This window comes from Pyrus communis, chromosome 1 (genome assembly GCF_041283825.1).
Source record: "Pyrus communis isolate YQ-2024b chromosome 1, ASM4128382v1, whole genome shotgun sequence".
Lineage (NCBI taxonomy): Eukaryota > Viridiplantae > Streptophyta > Magnoliopsida > Rosales > Rosaceae > Pyrus > Pyrus communis.
The window spans coordinates 8976933-8996497 of record NC_142565.1 but is presented as its reverse complement, the minus strand read 5'-3'; the positions used below and the strand labels follow the sequence as shown (position 1 = coordinate 8996497).

Genomic DNA, 19565 nt, shown 5'->3' with positions numbered 1-19565 from the left:
ATTTTCTAATAGTGATAAAACCTTGTAAAGTGAGATAATTTTTTTGGTAGTGACCAATGTGGGACAATGTTAAGTGATATTTCTACTCAAAAATTTCCAACATAGAAAAAGTAAAAAAGATGCGTTGTTATCATTTGTCATTTTTAGTCATTGCGAGATAAAAAGGAGTCGTTTGGTGTCTTGTTCTCATCTTGTGGAGTTATAAAGCAATTTAATAAATTTGTGCGAAGTTTGTGTTGTGTCTGAAAATGCTATCCTATTTTTGAATATGCAACATATATTTAGTTCATACATAAGTGTTTTTTTGAAATTTAAGTCGCTTGTCATAAGCCACTCTTATTGTTTGGTGTAAAAAATTAATTTAATCTGGATAGTATATAAAGTTTGTGTGTTGAAGGTAAGGTGAATAATTTTTTAGTTTCAAGGGACCATAAGCATTTAGATTTGAAGGAAACTTATCTCTTCCAAAATTACCATATGGTAAAAATGAAATATTTAATATAGTGGGTTATTTAGTCTAATCCAACATGTCACCAAAACAGTCTTAATGTGCACTAACTTACATTGCAGGCGAAATCCAATAAGGGAACTGTTATTAGCACTCCAAAAATCTCATTCTACACTTCTCACAAATGTATTTTTCTTTCTAATTATAGAAAGTTTGGAGTGTCAAATAAGATTTTTTGAGTGCTAATAATAACTTCCTAAAATAAAAAGGGATAGTATAAAAATCAGATGAAAAAACTGAAAATCTTATTATTAAAAAATGTAATTTGAGTGGTGATGGTGAACATTCTATCACATATGCAAAGGAAGATACTTTACTCTGTTAGAACTTGCCCCTTATAAAGCATGATGGAGATGTTTGAGATAATTTACTCCCTTCTTCCCTATTAGTGCAAAGGGAGGTTTTCACACTCTCGTATTTTTGGTGGGAATTAAATAAATCAAACAAAAATAATGAACAATTTAGTATGGATATGTGAGAAACATGTGTTTATTTTCTAAAATTTTACATGAACAGATTTTCTAAGTGTGTACTGTGTAAAAGGAAGATAGTTTGAAAGGATAATACTAGGGAGACCAAATTTTTTAAACCAAATTTGCAAACCAAAATGATATGGTTGTAGATGATTAGATTATTACTTAAGTATAAATTAACGTGTTTATTTCTTATTAGTGACATATAATTTGGTTTATAATTTAGTTAAAAAATTTTGGTCTCCCTAATTTGGGACATATGGCCTCTTGGAGGAAGATCATACAATGAAGGCTTTTCTTTGCACAACAGAGGTCCAACCTGGAGCCTCCTACCCATCAAACACCACAAAATGCCTATCCTTCACACTATCCAAATGAAAGAGGAATGAATGGTTGTCCATCTCCGAAACTTTGAGAGAGCAGCATCTCCACTTTCTATTGCAAATCAAACCCCTCCAAAATTACAAACTCAAGAACAAGGATAACTAGAGAGATAAACTAAAACTCATCAGACTGCATCACGTTTCTCATCCTAGTGGCCTCAGAATCTCTCTGATAGGATTTAATTAAACGGTAGGGGATTCAGTAGCCATGGCCTCATCCTCCTCCACACTTTCCATCTCCTCCTCATCCACTCTAGTTGACGCCAAGGCTCCTCGCCATTCGGCTGCCTCATCACCACAATGTGTGACCCTCCCTACGCTTCCTCCACCACCGGTTCAGTCTCAAAACCGTGCAGGGAAGACCACTGCCTATTGTGAGCCATTCATATATTATATCGCTAGTATTAGTTTGCATTATCATCAGTACTTTAGTAGTTATAAAGTACTAATATATGTATCGGACCAATCCAGACAGTTGGTAATAAGGCGAAATCTTATTTAAGCACATGTGCATTTCAGACTGACAGTTTGGTAACATATACTAGAATCTGTAACAAGAACATTACCGCGCAGCTATATACTTAATAATTTTTATTTCAGGTCGTAAGATTGCACGCAATGTCATGGCAATGGCGACAGGGGAAGCACCGGCAGAAGTTGCAACAACTGAGCTGCCAGAGATTGTGAAGACAGTTCAAGAAGCTGTGAGCCTATCATTTCTTTTTAAAATTAAGTTACATCAGCCTTTGTATTAGTGAGTTCAGCAACTTATGTGACAAGAATGATTTGCTTTTGGTGTCTAGTGGGAGAAAGTGGAAGATAAATATGCAGTGTCTTCACTTGTAGTAGCTGGTGCTGTTGCAGTATGGGGTACCAGTGGAATGATCTCGGTGCGGTTCCTCATCTTAGCACATTCTTATAGTTTCTCAATAAGAACCATAAATTGTTGTGCTCTTAAATATGTAGAATTTAGTAACTTCTCATTATCAGTTATCCAATTACTGAAGGGTTTCTGTGCGATGGGTATTGTTTGTACCAGGCAATTGATAGGCTTCCTTTAGTCCCTGGTGTTCTTGAGCTTGTAGGAATTGGCTACACTGGGGTAAGTTAGTTTGTAATTTTGCTCTTGCATTCTCTTAGAAAATCTTCAACTTAACAGCGCCGGAAAAGAATTAGATTCATTACTTCTTGCAGTACATGGATAAGAACCGTTTGATCAATATAGCACAACTTGATAGGCTGCACCTATTTCTAAATACTTGTCTTTCTTTTCGATATTGCAGTGGTTTGCATACAAGAACCTTGTTTTCAAACCAGACAGGTGAGTCTCAATTTTTCGTTACCTTGATTGGAGAGTATAAATAAGTAGTTTCAGTTAATTTACTTGGTCTAAAAACTTTCCAAAAGATGTGCATAATAACATATTTTTGTTGACTTATGATGTCTAAAATTGCAGAGAAGCTTTGACACTGAAGATTAAAGCTACATACAAAGATATAATCGGCAGCAGCTAGAATAAACAGAAAAGTAATGCTGCTGAGGTGAGATGAATTGGTGGCCGGTTTTTGAAGCTTTATCTACATACGTAAATATTTCGCAGCATTGTCCGTAAAGATGTGAACATTCTTCATGTTGTTTGCATAAGCATATTCTGACCAAAGTTATAACTTAATGTCAAGTATGCAATTTGTCTGCGAGATACATGTAACTAGTACTACTGTAATTTGTTTCCCTGTTAGCTCCTTGTAATTCATATCACGATGCTTCTGATCTTTTATTGTAGAAAGAAATGATAAAAGTACACCAAGTACAATAATCTGCAGAATGTGCAGTTCTGATCAGGAGTACATGATGTTTTCTTATTTAAAAACATTATCCAATCATGAAGTATCCACTGCAAATATTTATCAAATTGAAGAAATTAAGTGTATATATAGAGTTGTTACGTTTAAAAAATAATGTTTGAGGAATTCAAAAATCACCTTCATAATAATTGCATCCCCTTTTGGAACACTTTCAAACATCTCTCCTCCAACACATTCCACACCAGAAAAAATGAATTGGCTCCCAATTCATATGCTGCACAAATATATTGTGATTAAAATAAAGAAGAACAAAAACAGAATAAATTAATTCACAATTGTAATATTAAATTGTAAGTACCAGGAAATGGAGAAACATGTTTGATCACCTGAGGCATGTCGTAATTGATACCCTTAATATGAGGATATTTGGAAATGATTAGATTAAGAGTGTGACCCAAACCACCACCAACATCAATTAGTTTGTTAAGTTGCTCAAAACCCTTGTAGATTTGAAGAATCTTCTTGATAACAGTAATAGCGTAGTTGAACATTACAGTGTGGAAAGCTTGATGAAACCTCGGGTCCGAACCTGTATACTCAAAGAGGTGCGAGCCATGGGCCCTTTTAAATGGCCTTCCCGCTTTAACACTTGCATTTTTCAGTTGGGACCTATAAATATAAATATATGAAATGTGAACCAATTAGTAGCTTTTAGATATCTATTGTTCAATGATATATGCATGAAATTGATACATTTTTTGACACTAAAAATTACATGAAAGTTTAATCTTCATGTTTTGAATCACAATGGCACAATATTTCATACAAACATATTTAAATCTCTCTTGCAAAAAATTAAGGTGCGAGTCCATGACTAAAATAATTACACTAAAAATTACATGAAAGTTCAATCTTCATGTTTTAAGAAAAATATTTTGCCGATCATGCTCGCAGGCATAGGTGTTTCTGAGATATGATTATGAGCCGGATTTATTTTTATCCCAACACACATCTAGACATAGTTCAACAAAATAATAATAATAAAACATTGCACAATTCATAACATGAACACTGAATCACATTTCAAATAAAGTTCAATCTTCATGTTTCGAACCATAGTGGCACAATATATCATCCAAACATATTCGAATCAGTCAGAAATCTTTCTTGCCAAAAATTAAGGTGCGAGTCCATGACTAAAAAAATTCATGTAGTCTCATCGCATATGCATTGTCTCTTCGATCCAAATTAAAGGTTTTGACTGCTGAAACAATAAATATAAAGTTTTTGCAGTTCATGGGGTTAAACCCCAAAGAAAACATATTCTGGTCACATTGAAGAGAGTAGAAGACTTTCGAATGTTGAAGGGTGTGATGCAAGCAAAGACTTGTTGTGTTTGCAGACAGAAGGGTCCATTCGAAGTAAGTGTTTTTAGTTGATTATGAATTACATCAGTGCCTTTGTTATTGATGGGGCAAGAGGCCAGAATTACACTTCCATGAGGCAGCTGTTTACTTAAAGATCTCCATCACCCAAAAATTACAGACAAAACATTCATATTTAATGCCACTAAATCCTGCACCAGTTGCCAAAGCCATGAACTCTTCTCGGCTCCGCTCCTTTCCTCCCGGGTTTTGAGTCATCATAAGCACATCAATTTGGGAGGTGCTCTTCACGGCGGTGCTAGTCTCAGGCATCACTGGAAGCAGTGCTTCCACGATAATCACTTTACCATCGTCTGGAATAGCATTGTAACAATTTTTCAACAGCTTTAGGCATTGTTGGTCACTCCAATCATGAAGTATCCACTACATATTTATCAAAAGATACATTATAACCATTGTTCGCATGACCTCAAACTGAAAAAGTAAAAAAAAATAATGCTTGAGAAATTGAAAAATTACCTTCATAAAAATGGCATCCCCAGATGGAACACTTGCAAACATGTCTCCTCCAACATGTTTCACCCCTGCAAAATAAATTCACTCCTATTTTAAGTTACATGGCTGGTACAAGATATAAAAAAAACTAATTAAGAAGGAAAATGATTTCCGCACGCCTATCTTCTTCTTTTGTACACCGCTGTTTCTTTAGAGTCTCTTGATTCTGTATGTTCTATTCAATATGAAGCCTAAACATAAGTACATAGCGAGAGGCAAAGGGTTGGTGTGCAGAAATCACTTTCCAACTAAGTATTATGGATCAAATTAATTTACCAGGATATGAAGGAGCATGTTTTACGACATGAGGCAAGTCGTAATTGATACCCTTAATATGAGGATGTTTAGAAGTGATTAGACTAAGATTGACTCCCAAACCACCACCAACGTCAACAAGTTGGGTAAGTTTCTCAAAACCCTTGTAGAGATGAAGAATCTTCTTCATGACAATAGTGGTGTGGTTAAACATTGCTGTGTTGAAAACTTGATTAAACCTGGGGTCTAAACCTGGATACTCAAAAGCATGCGTCCCATGGACCTTGTTAAATGGAATTCCTCCTTCAACAACTGCATCTTTCAGTTGGGACCTAGCAATGTCAATGTATACCACTCAAGTTAGAGTTAAAAAGATAAATTACTATTAATTAGGCTAATTAGAACAGAAAAAAGCTAGTGAGACACCAAAACTTTTTCACCAATGAGTCGTGACTGAAGTGGAAATTTCTATAATTTGTTGTGAATAAATAAGTTGCAAGTGATTTCAGATATGAAACAAACGAAAATTTGCCAAATGAGTTTAAACTACTCGATTTAACAAGAGTTGGATCATTAGCCGGCTAAAAATGAGTGATGGACTAGAAGAGAAGGCAAACCCCTGGATAGCTACGCTTGCCGCATTATTTCTCGTATTTTTTTGTGCTGACAATTTTTTATTATTATTACTTTGTATTAAGTAGTTAGATTTTTTTGTTACCCAAAAAAGGAACAAAGTTCCATTAGAATTATTCAAAATAATAATTGATTTCCACTCTAAAAAGGTCGGAGACCAATACTCACATATATTTAATTAAAGACCAAAAAGGAACTAAGTTCTAATAGAGTTATTCAAAATAATAATTGATTTTCACTCTAAAAAGGTCGGAGACCAATACTCATTTATATTTAATTAAAGACCAAGTTCTAATTAAACTAAATTTCAGACCATTGCTCCAATTATTTCTAATAATTTTACTAAAACAAAATATAAATGAACAAAAAGAGAAGGGTTAAGACAGTGTTTAATTAGTAAGCGCAAGAGAGTACGTAGTACTAAACATACCAGCTGTCTAGGAAGACCTTGTCTTGAATCAATGCCATCAAGGGACCCAAAGAAACACCATCTTCATTAGTCACAAAGTAGTTGGACACAGGGCCAAGGCTGTAGAGCCTCTGAGAATCAGACCCGTCTTCTTCATTAGCAGCAGCAGAGCAGCTGAGAATAGAGTGACTGGCAAGGAGCCTTAGAATACGATCCAACATCATCGGTGCCTCAGAGTTCCTGGTGCCTCTGCCGATATGAGCTGCAATCTCTGATGAAGACAGTTTGGCGCCAGGACCGGCTTTCGCTATGATGTCGAAAACGCCTAGCTCGATTGCTGATTGCATAGACATGGACAGAACAGAAGAAAACACCAGCTGCATGGCATAGCAGAAGTTTTCCTCTTCTTCCAGCTGCAGGGCCATTGGACAGTCTATATTTGAATTGTGATAATGCCACTTGAATGTGTTTACTTATCTTCTCTATATATAAAGCTACAACTTCCTTTTGGTTAATTCAAAAGTTTCGATAATACTTCACTAAAATATTAATATGTTAAATTTACGTTTCTCACTGATGCGCACCATTGTGTGTGCACGTGCCTTCGAAAAATCCACACTCGGCTCATTGATGCGCACCACATTCCTACACGCTACATAGCTACATCACGTGGGATCCAGCCGACAACTTTATTGGCCATCCAAACCAAGGCCAACGGCTAGTTTTCATCCGACGGTCTTTGTCGGCCACCCAAACCAAGGCCAACGACTAGTTTTTCATCCGACGTCCCATCTTATTGGACTATCGGTTGTTCTAACGATGCAAATTCAAACTTTATTTTTTAAGTCTAATTTATGAATACATCAAATCTAACAATTGAGATCGAAAATGATCAAATCTAACAGTAAAAAAAAAAAAAAAAAAAAAAAAAAAAAACTAAACATCCAAAATTAAAATCAACCCAAAAACTCTATAAATATCTATGTACTTTGTCCACACAAAATTCATTTTTCTCATACAATTCTTCCATTTTTTTTCCTTTCTAACCACTTCCAAAACTATATTTTTACCATTTTCAAATTTTTCAAGATGCAAAAGATCATATATATATTAGGAGACCTAATTGGTCAAATGATGAAGGTGGTGGTGGAGGCTTGGATGGGTTTGTTAGAAATGCTATTTATACGTGTTCCATGACTTTCGTAGGTGTAGAAAGGGTTCTCATGTTTATATAAAAGATAAAGTAGATTGTTTCTTATTTTATCCGCAGCAAATCTGTACGATGATATAGATAAGATCTCATTAATAGAAAAAGGATGATGTATATCATGGTGTCGGGGCCAGGTGCCAGTTCCACTTTGTCTTGGTAGAGTAAGGTTCCTCTCCGGATTCTCTTTGTGAGGATTCCGGAGATCTTCCAACCGTCGTCAATCGTGCGATTAATTTTTTCAAGTATTGTTTATATTCAATTTTAAATAAAAAAATTTACAATGATTTTTGATCATACGATATACGATGAACATATACGATTGAAAGATTCCCGAAATCCTCTTAAAGAGGATCCAGAGAGGAACCTCATTTGTCGAGGTAGGTCATCCAAACATTTCCACAAGAAGAATTATGGCGCTTTAAACAACACTAGATAGGCATCAGCAAATTGAAAAGATGATCGCATCTATAATTATAATTATAATTGATAAGAGTTCAAAGCTTGAATTAAAAGGCATCCAACACAAAATTTTGATGAGTAACTGTTGCCTTAAAAATTATTAAGCCTGTGTGGTGTATATGTCGAGTAACTAATGAGCTAACTATATTCTTCTGGTGAGGCGTGCCAACTCGCGACCTAGACCCATCATCTGATCTGACCCCACAAATGAAGGTGTAAACATCATAACTCTAATCTCTTATGCAGTCAAACTATTTTGTTCACTCCGTTCTTGCCGAATCTTCAAGCAGCAAGCTCGGTCGACGAGGAGAATAAATGTGGTAGTGGTGTCGATTGCGCCACTGACTTTTGTGCTCAAGTGATCACGGTCTATGAAGGAACACATTTTGGCCTTGGGTTCTAGAACTTGAAGACAAGGTCTCTAGTCATTGCGAAGTCCAGGATCTTTTGCATTAGGTTCGACTGCTTCAACTATATTTTTGAAAATATAGGTGCGTCAAATTGGGATCAAACTGTAAGGGCACAAATACTCAAAATAGATAAGTGTCTTGACTATGAATGCACCTGGGAATAACCAATCATAGACAAGCTTGACTTTCAATGTATCAAACACTACGTAACCTGGCAACACCTCATTTCCTGAGAAGCTAATGAGATGACCTCTTCCAACAAGAAATCCAAAGATTCCTCATTGACAGAGATTTGGATAGATAACCAGCCGAACTTGAAGCAGTACTGTTACTCCAAACTGAAGATACTCCTCAATCGCCTGATTTTATGGCTCTAGCACTGTTAATCATTACTGAAGATGTCTTTGGTTGTCAATGCAATGATGTTATTCCAAACTGAAGGTTTGTTGATGGAGTTAGGGAAGTTAGTGGTTTCTTAGAGTATGAGAGATGTTCGTGTAGAGCAATATTTTGAGCAGGGCATTTGTGACTTGAAGGTCTTTTTCACGTTGTCAACTCACTTCTATTTATATGGGCGAGTTTCATGATAACTAAGTATGCTGCAATAAAGTCCCACTAGACCTATACTTCTTCAGCGTCTCTCTGAATATCTCAACATTTTCCTATCACTAGCCAAAACTAATCTACACGCGGCCTTGGCCAGTTCGACAAGAACTAGGACTCTGAACCTTTAGATACATTCCTTATCTTAATTAGCAACAAACCTTGATTCTTAGAGTGATTTGAATCTTATCAAACCCATCCTGATCCTATATAGTTTTACTTTAATTAGGACTAGGCCGAAACACTACTTCACCTAATCCGCCTTTTAAGAATCCTATTCTTGTTAGGACTTGGTCGCATCCATCGTGGGGTGGATACCATCTGGCCTGCAGGAATATATCATTGGGCCAAGAATTAAATCCTATTGTGAATTATCCATCTTCGGTCCAAATCTAATACTTAGACCCATACAGTACCACATAGGCATACAATTGTCACTTTGAAGAAAATTGTTGACAATATTAAGTGATGTGTGTCATTATGTGAGGTGTTTGATTCAGTTACATGTGGCCTCATCTGGTGCATTGAGTTGTTAGCATAGCTAAAAGTCGTTAAGTAATCTTTAATGGTTTGTTCATAAAAGTTTAGTGCATTGGGTTGTTAGTATAACTAGAAGATATTAAGTAGTTTGTTAGTATTAACTTAGCTATATTTTACATAAATAGCTTATGAGCTATCTGTTGTAACGAAGAATAATTCAATCATTCTAGAAAAGCACGTTAAGAATAATTCAATCATTCTAGAAAAGCACGTTCATTCTTCTTTATTTTGCTCTTCTATTTTTTCTTTCTAGTTCATCATCTTTGTCAATTCTTCATTGTTCTTTGATTTTTCTCAATATAGTTAATATGGTATTAGAGCTTAATTAATACTAACATATTCCAAACATACTACTGAACAACTTCTATCTATATTAACAACCCAATCCACCATATGATGTCACATGTAGTTGAATCAAACACATCACATAACGAGGCTGACACATGTCACTTAGGCCTCGTTTGGCATCTCGAACTGTACTGACTATTTCTGTCGGATAAGATAAATAGGCACCGGATAGTACTGACTAAATTAATCGGACGTTTGGTGTAGTATTAGATTAATAACCGTATTATTTATACCATGTTTGGTATTATACCGGATAAAAGGAATTCAAAATATTAATATTTTAACATAAAAATTGATACTTTTATGTTTATTTTTCTTTTTCTAGGGTGTTGTTTCTTCACTTTGCAGAAAAGAAGCACTTTGCTTCTCCCATTCCCGAAGCAAAATGAAAGGTACTCTACAAAGGCCATCAACACCGAAGCCTCTCAAATCTCCACCTCTCTGTCATTTGATGCACTTTGCTTCTCCCATTCGAGTTTTGTCAGTCCATCGCGATTGTCCTCTTTCCTCCGCTTACGCCCTTCGCGGTGATCAGAGAAGGAGGAGGAGGAGAAGTTGTAGGATGGTAGAATTGAGGAGGAGGAGGAGGAGGAGAAGTTGCAGGAAGGTGGAACGGAGAAGTTGCAGGAGGGTGGAACAGAGGAGGAGGAGGAGGAGAAGTTGTAGGAGGCAGGAGGGCGGAACAGAGGAGGAGGAGGAGGAGGAGGAGGAGGAGGAGAAGTTGCAGGAGGGCGGAACAGAGAAGGAGGAGGAGGAGGAGAAGAACCTAGGATTCAGATTAGAGAGCAAGCGATGTGGGATGGAGAGAGCGAGAGAGGAGTGTTTCCATCCGACTAAATAATACCAAGGTTTTGAGTGGTATAACTAAGTGGGTATCAGCCGGATAAAGGAGGTGGGGTCAAATTATTTAATCCAAACGGATACCAAATATCGTACTCCATATTATTAGTACTATTCAATGTCTTATCCGGTGTGCCAAAAAGTGCTTTAATAGACAAGCATTGGTTTACTTAAGAAATTCCATAACCCAACAAAACATCATAATTGATGCAACTATATTGACGCACTCCAACACGGATATTCAAATGGACATCGAAATTGAAGTATGTTGTCCGATACCTAGAAGTTGATGAAGCTATAACATGGAAGTAGTGTGTAAAAAGTACGAATAAATTAAAACCAAAGTCTAGACTTCAATTAAACTAAAAGTGAGAATATGCAATACGGGATAACCCTTATTACAAAAGCATGCAGTGTCAGATCATTAACAGAAGTGCAGTAATAGTAAGAATATTTCCATCTTGGGTAGGATGGATATTACACGACTAGTAGGAATTAAGTTCATACTTTGTCAGAAGTGGAGGTCATAATCTGCTATAATCCCTCGCTCGCCACAGAATCCAATTACCAAGTCTTAGAGCCTCCGTGAGAAAGGCGGTGGACGAAGAGAGCTTGGCACCTCGACCCGCTTTCGCGATGATGTCGAAAACGCCAAGCTCGATTGCTGATTGAATAGACATTGGCAGCACAGATGAACCTACCAGCTGTATGGCAGTGCAGAAGCTTTCTTCTTCTTGCTTTCTATTATTTTCATCATCGTTAACAACAACAATTCTCCCATGGCTTTCTTCTAGATCTAGTTCTCTATCCACTGAAGACTCCATCACCTGATGATCTGAAATACGTACCCCCGTCTACTCTCTTTAGTTTTTACCAGCAAAGGTGCCCGTGCAATGCTGTGGGGCGTATAAAACTTACAAAAAGTTCCAAATATATGTACTTACAATCCAATTTACAAAAGGAATGAAATAAGTGACCAGGGATTGGCTTTACAGCACTATTTGTACACACATATACATACATACACACACACACACACTAATCAATAATTCTGAACTTCCTTATTTACAACTATATTTACAACCTTACATACATATGTGTGTGTGTGTGTGTATTCAGCACTTCCGAACTTCCTTAATCAACACTTCTGAGCTTTTTTTCTTTTCTTTCTCCTTGTATGTATTGCTTGTTTGTTACAAATTGAGAATGAAAAGTTATTAATGTAAATAAATGGCAGTTTTAATGAAGATGAGAAATTGAAACTAGAATCATTGAAGGGAGAGCGATTTTTCTAATTGTCAAAAAAGTCGAGTACTTTTTTCAATCCATTCTCAAGTGCATTTAATAATATACTTTAAAAACAAACATTTGCATATAGGTTGCTGAGTGAAAGATAAAGGAAAAAAAAAAAAAAAGAGTAAGAATGTAATCATTCACGGAAGCTGCTAATCTCCACTCACCAAATCATCGCCAAATCATCAAATCATCTTTTTTAATTATCCACGTACGCAATAGAAGAACCATGTAAAATAGAAGAGAAAGAAAAACATTAGTGTCATTGTTGTATCAAAGTATGTTGATTGGATTAAATTAAGAGAACTTTAACGAAAAGCTTCTGGTATTGTTCACTTTAACGAAAAACCATATTTTTACATTCAAAAGTCAATCATGATACTATTCATTTTACTCTTTATTTTGCCCTTATCGTTAAAACTTAAAGTTTTTAAACCATTTTTATTAATTTTTCTTTAAATATTAAAGATTAATATAATTAGTAAACAAATTTAATCATCATGACTGAATCTATTGCCTCAAATGAAGCTCACTTCTTAGACATTTCAATGTTGAATCATTTTCACATAAAAGAGAACTTTGGATCTTACTCAAAAATAAGAAAAATCCTCATATATGAATGCAAGTTGCTCAAACAATGAAACTTAAAACCTCAAAACTTTTAAGCCAAAAACAGATCCACTCTATTTCCAGGGACCCCAAAAAAGAAAAAAAAGAAAAGAAAGTGCAAGCACAAATCTTGTGACAGTATACAAAAAATCACTGAAACCTGAAATCCCCAATACATACACAAAAAATTTCACCAATTCTTTGACTTTACATACAAATCAAAGCAAAGAAAACAAACTCATTTGAAGAAATGACCAACAAAAAAATCCCAGATTTTAAAAATTATAAAAATAATAAAATAATCAAAATCCAAGAGGCAGCATTAATCAAGGATAATAAAAAGGTAGATTATTTATTATATGGGATTTCGGGGATTGACGCACCGGAAGTGCCATGTGGAGCCTGCGGTTGGTTTGCCGCCATGAATCTCAAGTAAAGGTCTTCAAATAGTGCTAAACCAATGCAAATAATAATCCAGAAATATAAGATAAAAACGATATTGCAAGGAGCTGAAAGATCATCATACCTCAGAGAAGCAAATAATGCGTTTTGAACGAAAGATTTACAACTAAAAGAAAGGTTTCAAAGCAACAATATTCAATAGAGACCTTAACCAAGATGCGGGGAAACAATTTGGGTGCTCATACGAACTGGCTCGAACTACGGAAAAAAGCTACAAAGTTCATTTTTGCAGTAAATTATAGAATCTAAAATCAATTGATAAAAAAATAATTTAGCTTTGCAGTAAATTACGAAATCTGAAACCACAAACCAATTTAATAGAGTTCAAAGTTTCAGTAAATCATAAAATATAAACTGAAAACCAACCAAAAAGGTTCAGCTTTGCAGTAAATTATGGATTCTAATACAAAAACCAAGAAAATTCAAGACCAATTAACCATTCATCTTACAGAAAACTATGGATTGCCGCGAACAAAACCCAATTTAAAAAAAATAAAATAAAATCACTTTTGCAGTACTCTTCGAATCAAACAAAACCCATTAGAAAAAAAAAAAAAATCACTTATGCATTGATTATAAATCAAATTCTAATTTAATCAAAATTAAGCATTGCAATAAATGAATCATCTAAAACAAAAAACCAAAAAAAAAAAAAAGAAAAAAAACCTAATTGTCAAAGTACCTGACAGAGGCAAAGAAGGCAGAGATTGGCATCGAGACTTTAGGTTTGGAAAAAAACCTAAAACAACCAAATCACGTAGTCATTCAATCGAAATTAATCAAATCCCAAGTGTCATTTCCATCAATAAAGAGAGAGAGATACAGATAATGATAGAACCATAATACCATATCATGACTCATTGTGTTAGGACCATATCATAGTATGGGCCCTGCTACTTTATATTTATTGGAAAATGATCATAGCTGTCGGATTCTGTTTTTTTGGGAATTCTAAAGATTTCGTAATTATGATTGTTCATTATATATCATGCAATCAATTTTCGTTAGATATTATTTATATTTAATTTTAAAATTTAAAATAATTTCTAACCGTACGATTTACCATGAATAATTACGATCATGGAGTCTTTAGGATCTTCAGGAAAAAGATCCGACAAGGATCCTTTTTCATATTTGTAATGGTTGTTGGTTAGTGCCTCAGCACTTGTGCTCTTTTGCCTGTTTTTGGCTAATGGAGATATTAATCTGCAGTGTATCTCATTTTGGGTTATGAAATGAATTAGGGTAAATTACAATTTATCCTCCTCAAGTTTGGAAGCAATTGCAACCTCATACAATTAGGGATGAGCAAAATTCCCGCGCTTATAGGTAACCACAGTTAACTGCTCATTTAAACTTCACGGTTACGATTATGGGTAACCGTTTAGATAAATAAACAATTATGGGTATAACCATTTACTTGTGAAATTTAAATAGGTGATTATGGGTATTAACCGCGGTTGTAAACGGATAACCGTTCACCCGTTTATTTTATATATGTAAAATTAACACAAACCATGTTCTCTATCGGACAAAATTTAGATCAATGCTATTGACTATAGTGCATGGTTTCTGTAGCTAATTATAATATAATGTAGCTCATTATATATATTATGTTAATACTTTATATTCTGGGTTAAATAACCCAAAAATATTGTCTTCTAAACAAGTTTCGTAACCCGAGAATACTTAACAAATATTATATTACCTTCATTGGTAATAGTTAAAAATATCTTCTGTAAACTATTATTTCAATTATTGGAATGGTATAAGGACTTAAAAAATTAAAATACGGAAATGTATGAAGAATGTACCTATACCGATGTTTAATTGTCAAAAAAAAAAAATTATGACAAATTTTTTTTTTAAATTTTCAAGTTGTTAAAAAACATGTAGACCGGTGAAAAGGGGGTAAATGGTAAAAAAAAAAAAGAAAAAGATAAAAGGGTTAAAAAAGGGTAAATGGGTAAACGGGTATTAAACGGTTACGATTAAATGAGTACGTGGTTATGAGTATGGTCAACCATTTATAAACGGTTATGGGTATATGTATCATCATTTAGGCAATTACCCAATAGGTAAACGGTTATGTGGGTATGAGCATAAACAACTATGGGTAAATAACTGCAATTACCTGCCCGCCATAATCGTTGCCTATTCCTATATACAACATTTGTAAAACATTTCAATCTTATACATTTATTTATCATTTGTTTAAATTCCATACATTTGTTATAAAATTTGTTAGCTTGACCGTTAAGTGATGATGTGTCAAATATGAAATTTTTAATGATGTGGCAAATAAAAAAAAACTAATTATTAAAGAAATTTAATTTAAAAAGTAAAAAAGGGCTACCCTTCATCTCCGTGGACATCCACCACGTCCCTCCGCTTCCTTCCTTTATCCGACTCAGCTGCAAGAATTGATTATACATCCAGCACCCCCATTTCTGTACATATCAACCCAGCAAATCAACTAAACAAATCCAATGAACATTCTTTCTTCAATTTCAAGTCAAAAACAAAAGCCGTAGTAATTGAAATCAAAAGCAAATCAAGATAGATTATACAATGTCATTGACCCTAATCTAGCACAATAGAAAAAAATTGCAGGGAGAGAGAGGGAGAGAGATGAGAGAGAAAGGAGGAGGGAGGGAGAGTTTGGGTCCTGGGTCGCGGAGTGCACGAGGCCCTTGATCTGGTCCTTCTCGGAAAACGAACCCACGGTGAAAAACGACAAAATCCACGGATTAGAACAATAGAATTAGAACAATAGATAAACCAAACTCAATAAGGAGAAGTATAAGAGATGAAGAACCGATAAACAAACAATAACAAACAAAAGCGGATTGAACCTAGAGGCATTGAACTCAATTTAATACCATGTTACAAAATGAAGGACGAGGAAAGAAGAAAACAGATTCCAAACTATAATTATTATTACAGTGACTAAAATAAAAAAGAAGACTACAAATTGCGAAGACGATTACATCTTTCAAACTTAATTCCTTTACTAAGTTATAAGGTGTATTCATATAAAAACACCTAATTCCTATTGCATCAGATACATATGTACCACAATATGTGACCCTCCCTACGCTTCCTCCACCACCAGTTCAGTCTCAAAACCGTGCAGGGAAGACCACTGCATATTGTGAGCCATTCATATATTATATCCCTAGTATTAGTTTGCATTATACTCAGTACTTTAGTAGTTATAAAGTACTAATATATGTATCGGACCAATCCAGACAGTTGGTAATAAGGCGAAATCTTATTTGAGCATATGTGCATTTCAGACTGACAGTTTGGTAACATATACTAGAATCTGTAACAAGAACATTACCGTGTAGCTATATACTTAATAATTTTTATTTCAGGTCGTAAGATTGCGCGCAATGTCATGGCAATGCCGACAGGGGAAGCACCGGCAGAAGTTGCAACAACTGAGCTGCCAGAGATTGTGAAGACAGTTCAAGAAGCTGTGAGCCTATCAATACTTATTAAAATTAAGTTACATCAGCCTTTGTATTAGTGAGTTCAGCAACTTATGTGACAATAATGATTTGCTTTTGGTGTCTAGTGGGAGAAAGTGGAAGATAAATATGCAGTGTCTTCACTTGTAGTAGCTGGTGCTGTTGCAGTATGGGCCTCCAGTGGAATGATCTCGGTGCGGTTCCTCATCTTAGCACATTCTTATAATTTCTCAATAAGAACCATAAATTGTTGTGCTCTTAAATGTGTACATTTTAGTAACTTCTCATTATCAGTTATCCAATTACTAAAGGGTTTCTGTGCGACGGGTATTGTTACCAGGCAATTGATAGGCTTCCTTTAGTCCCTGGTGTTCTTGAGCTTGTAGGAATTGGCTACACTGGGGTAAGTTAGTTTGTAATTTTGCTCTTGCATTCTCTTAGAAAATCTTCAACTTAACAGCACCGGAAAAGAATTAGATTCATTACTTGTTGCAGTACATGAATAAGAACCGTTTGATCAATATAGCACAACTTGATAGACTGCACCTATTTCTAAATACTTGTCTTTCTTTTCGATATTGCAGTGGTTTGCATACAAGAACCTTGTTTTCAGACCAGACAGGTGAGTCTCAATTTTTCATTACCTTGACTGGAGAGTATAAATAAGTAGTTTCAGTTAATTTACTTGGTCTAAAAACTTTCCAAAAGATGCGCATAATAACATATTTTTGTTGACTTATGATGTCTAAAATTGCAGAGAAGCTTTGACACTGAAGATTAAAGCTACATACAAAGATATAATCGGCAGCCGCTAGAACAAACAGAAAAGTAATGCTGCTGAGGTGAGATGAATTGGTGGCCGGTTTTTTAAGCTTTATCTACATACGTAAATATCTCGCAGCATTGTCCGTAAAGATGTGAACATTCTTCATGTTGTTTGCATAAGCATATTCTGACCAATGTTATAACTTAATGTCAAGTATGCAATTTGTCTGCGAGATACATGTAACTAGTACTACTGTAATTTGTTTCCCTGTTAGCTCCTTGTAATTCATATCGCGATGCTTCTGATCTTTTATTGTAGAAAGAAATGATAAAAGTACACGAAGTACAATAGTCTGCAGAATGTGCAGTTCTGATCAGGAGTAACTGATGTTTTCTTATTTAAAAACATTATCCAAAAATTACAAACAAAATAGTATTCATATCTGATGCTATAAATTAATCCAACACCAATTGATTTACAAATACAAATACGCACATTACATATGAAGCAACAAAATCTTTTATTAATTCGGATGATTAAGCCTTGATCATATGGCATGGCAGCTCTCTACTTAAAGAACTCCATCACCCAGGTATTATAGGTAAAACATTCATATCTGATGCCACTGAATCCAGCACCAATTGCCAAGGCTAAGAATTCTTCTCGGCTCAGATCCTTCCCTCCCGGAGTTTGAGTCATCACCACCAAGTTCAGTTCGGACGTGCATTTCACAGAAGTGCTCGTGTCTGGAAGAACTGGAAGAATTTCTTCTATAATGTTTGCTTTTCCATCGTTTGGAATAGCATTGTAACAGTTTTTCAACAGCTTTAGGCACTGCGCATCAGTCCAATCATGAAGTATCCACTACAAATATTTATCAAATTGAAGAAATTAAGTGTATATATAGAGTTGTTACATTTAAAAAATAATGTATGAGGAACTCAAAAATCACCTTCATAATAATTGCATCCCCTTTTGGAACACTTTCAAACATGTCTCCTCCAACACATTCCACACCTGAAAAAAATGAATTGGCTCCCAATTCATATGCTGCACAAATATATTGTGATTAAAATAAAGAAGAACAAAAACAGAATAAATTAATTCACAATTGTAATATTAAATTGTAAGTATCAGGATATGGAGAGACATATTTGATGACCTGAAGCATGTCGTAATTGATACCCTTAATATGAGGATATTTGGAAATGATTAGATTAAGAGTGTGACCCAAACCACCACCAACATCAACAAGTTTGTTACGTTGCTCAAAACCCTTGTAGATTTGAAGAATCTTCTTGATAACAGTAATAGCGTAGTTGAACATTGCAGTGTGGAAAGCTTGATGAAACCTCGGGTCCGAGCCTGTATACTCAAAAGAGGTGCGAGCCATGGGCCCTTTTAAATGGCCTTCCCGCTTCAACACTTGCATTTTTCTGTTGGGACCTATAAATATAAATCTATGAAATGTGAACCAATTAGTAACTTTTAGATATCTATTGTTCAATGATATATGCATGAAATTGATACATTTGTTGACACTAAAAATTACATGAAAGTTCAATCTTCATGTTTCGAATCACAGTGGCACAATATATCATGCAAACATATTCGAATCAGTCAGAAATCTCTCTTGCAAAAAATTAAGGTGCGAGTTGATGACTAAAAAAATTACAAAAAATTACACTAAAAATTACATAAAATTACACTAAAAATTACACTAAAAATTACATGAAAGTTCAATCTTCATGTTTTAAGAAAAATATTTTGCTGATCATGCTCGCATGCATAGGTGTTTCGGAGATATGATTATGAGCTTGATTTATTTTTATCCCAACACACATCTAGACATAGTCCAACAAAATAATAATAAAGCATTGCACAATTCATAACATGAACACTGAATCACATTTCAAATAAAGTTCAATCTTCATGTTTCGAATCATAGTGGCACAATACATCATGCAAACATATTCGAAACAGTCAGAATTCTCTCTTGTCAAAAATTAAGGTGCGAGTCCATGACTAAAAAAATTCATGTAGTCTCATCGCATATGATAGTCTTGAGGTAAAGATTAAGAGGCATTGTCTCTTCGACCCAAATTAAAGGTTTTGACTGCTGAAACAATACATACAAAGTTTT

At 34.9% G+C, this 19565-nt stretch overlaps 3 protein-coding genes and 1 pseudogene across 3 annotated transcripts; 2 read left to right on the top strand and 2 right to left on the bottom strand.

Moving 5' to 3' along the window:
• Positions 1–1273: 1273 nt before the first annotated feature.
• LOC137721524 (protein CURVATURE THYLAKOID 1B, chloroplastic) lies at positions 1274–3205 on the top strand. The gene is made up of 6 exons (XM_068460618.2): positions 1274–1738; positions 1965–2068; positions 2168–2254; positions 2404–2466; positions 2648–2685; positions 2821–3205. The coding sequence occupies exons 1-6, from the start codon at positions 1573–1575 to the stop codon at positions 2876–2878; spliced, it is 516 nt and encodes a 171-aa protein (XP_068316719.1). The 5' UTR covers positions 1274–1572; the 3' UTR covers positions 2879–3205.
• A 1379-nt stretch (positions 3206–4584) lies between these two features.
• Positions 4585–14018, bottom strand: LOC137721523 (isoflavone 3'-O-methyltransferase 4). Its single transcript, XM_088696195.1, has 7 exons — positions 13863–14018; positions 13102–13170; positions 11469–11651; positions 6428–6731; positions 5386–5696; positions 5074–5138; positions 4585–4977 (listed from the first exon to the last, which is right to left on the bottom strand). Exons 2-7 carry the CDS (start codon positions 13139–13141, stop codon positions 4681–4683), a joined length of 1200 nt encoding a protein of 399 aa, XP_088552321.1. The 5' UTR covers positions 13142–13170; positions 13863–14018; the 3' UTR covers positions 4585–4680.
• Positions 14019–16260: 2242 nt separating this feature from the next.
• On the top strand, positions 16261–17710 carry LOC137719764 (protein CURVATURE THYLAKOID 1B, chloroplastic-like). Its single transcript, XM_088696193.1, has 6 exons — positions 16261–16334; positions 16561–16664; positions 16764–16850; positions 16997–17059; positions 17241–17278; positions 17414–17710. Exons 2-6 carry the CDS (start codon positions 16584–16586, stop codon positions 17469–17471), a joined length of 327 nt encoding a protein of 108 aa, XP_088552319.1. The 5' UTR covers positions 16261–16334; positions 16561–16583; the 3' UTR covers positions 17472–17710.
• A 279-nt stretch (positions 17711–17989) lies between these two features.
• LOC137719763 (isoflavone 3'-O-methyltransferase 4-like) lies at positions 17990–19356 on the bottom strand (annotated as a pseudogene).
• Positions 19357–19565: the final 209 nt, after the last annotated feature.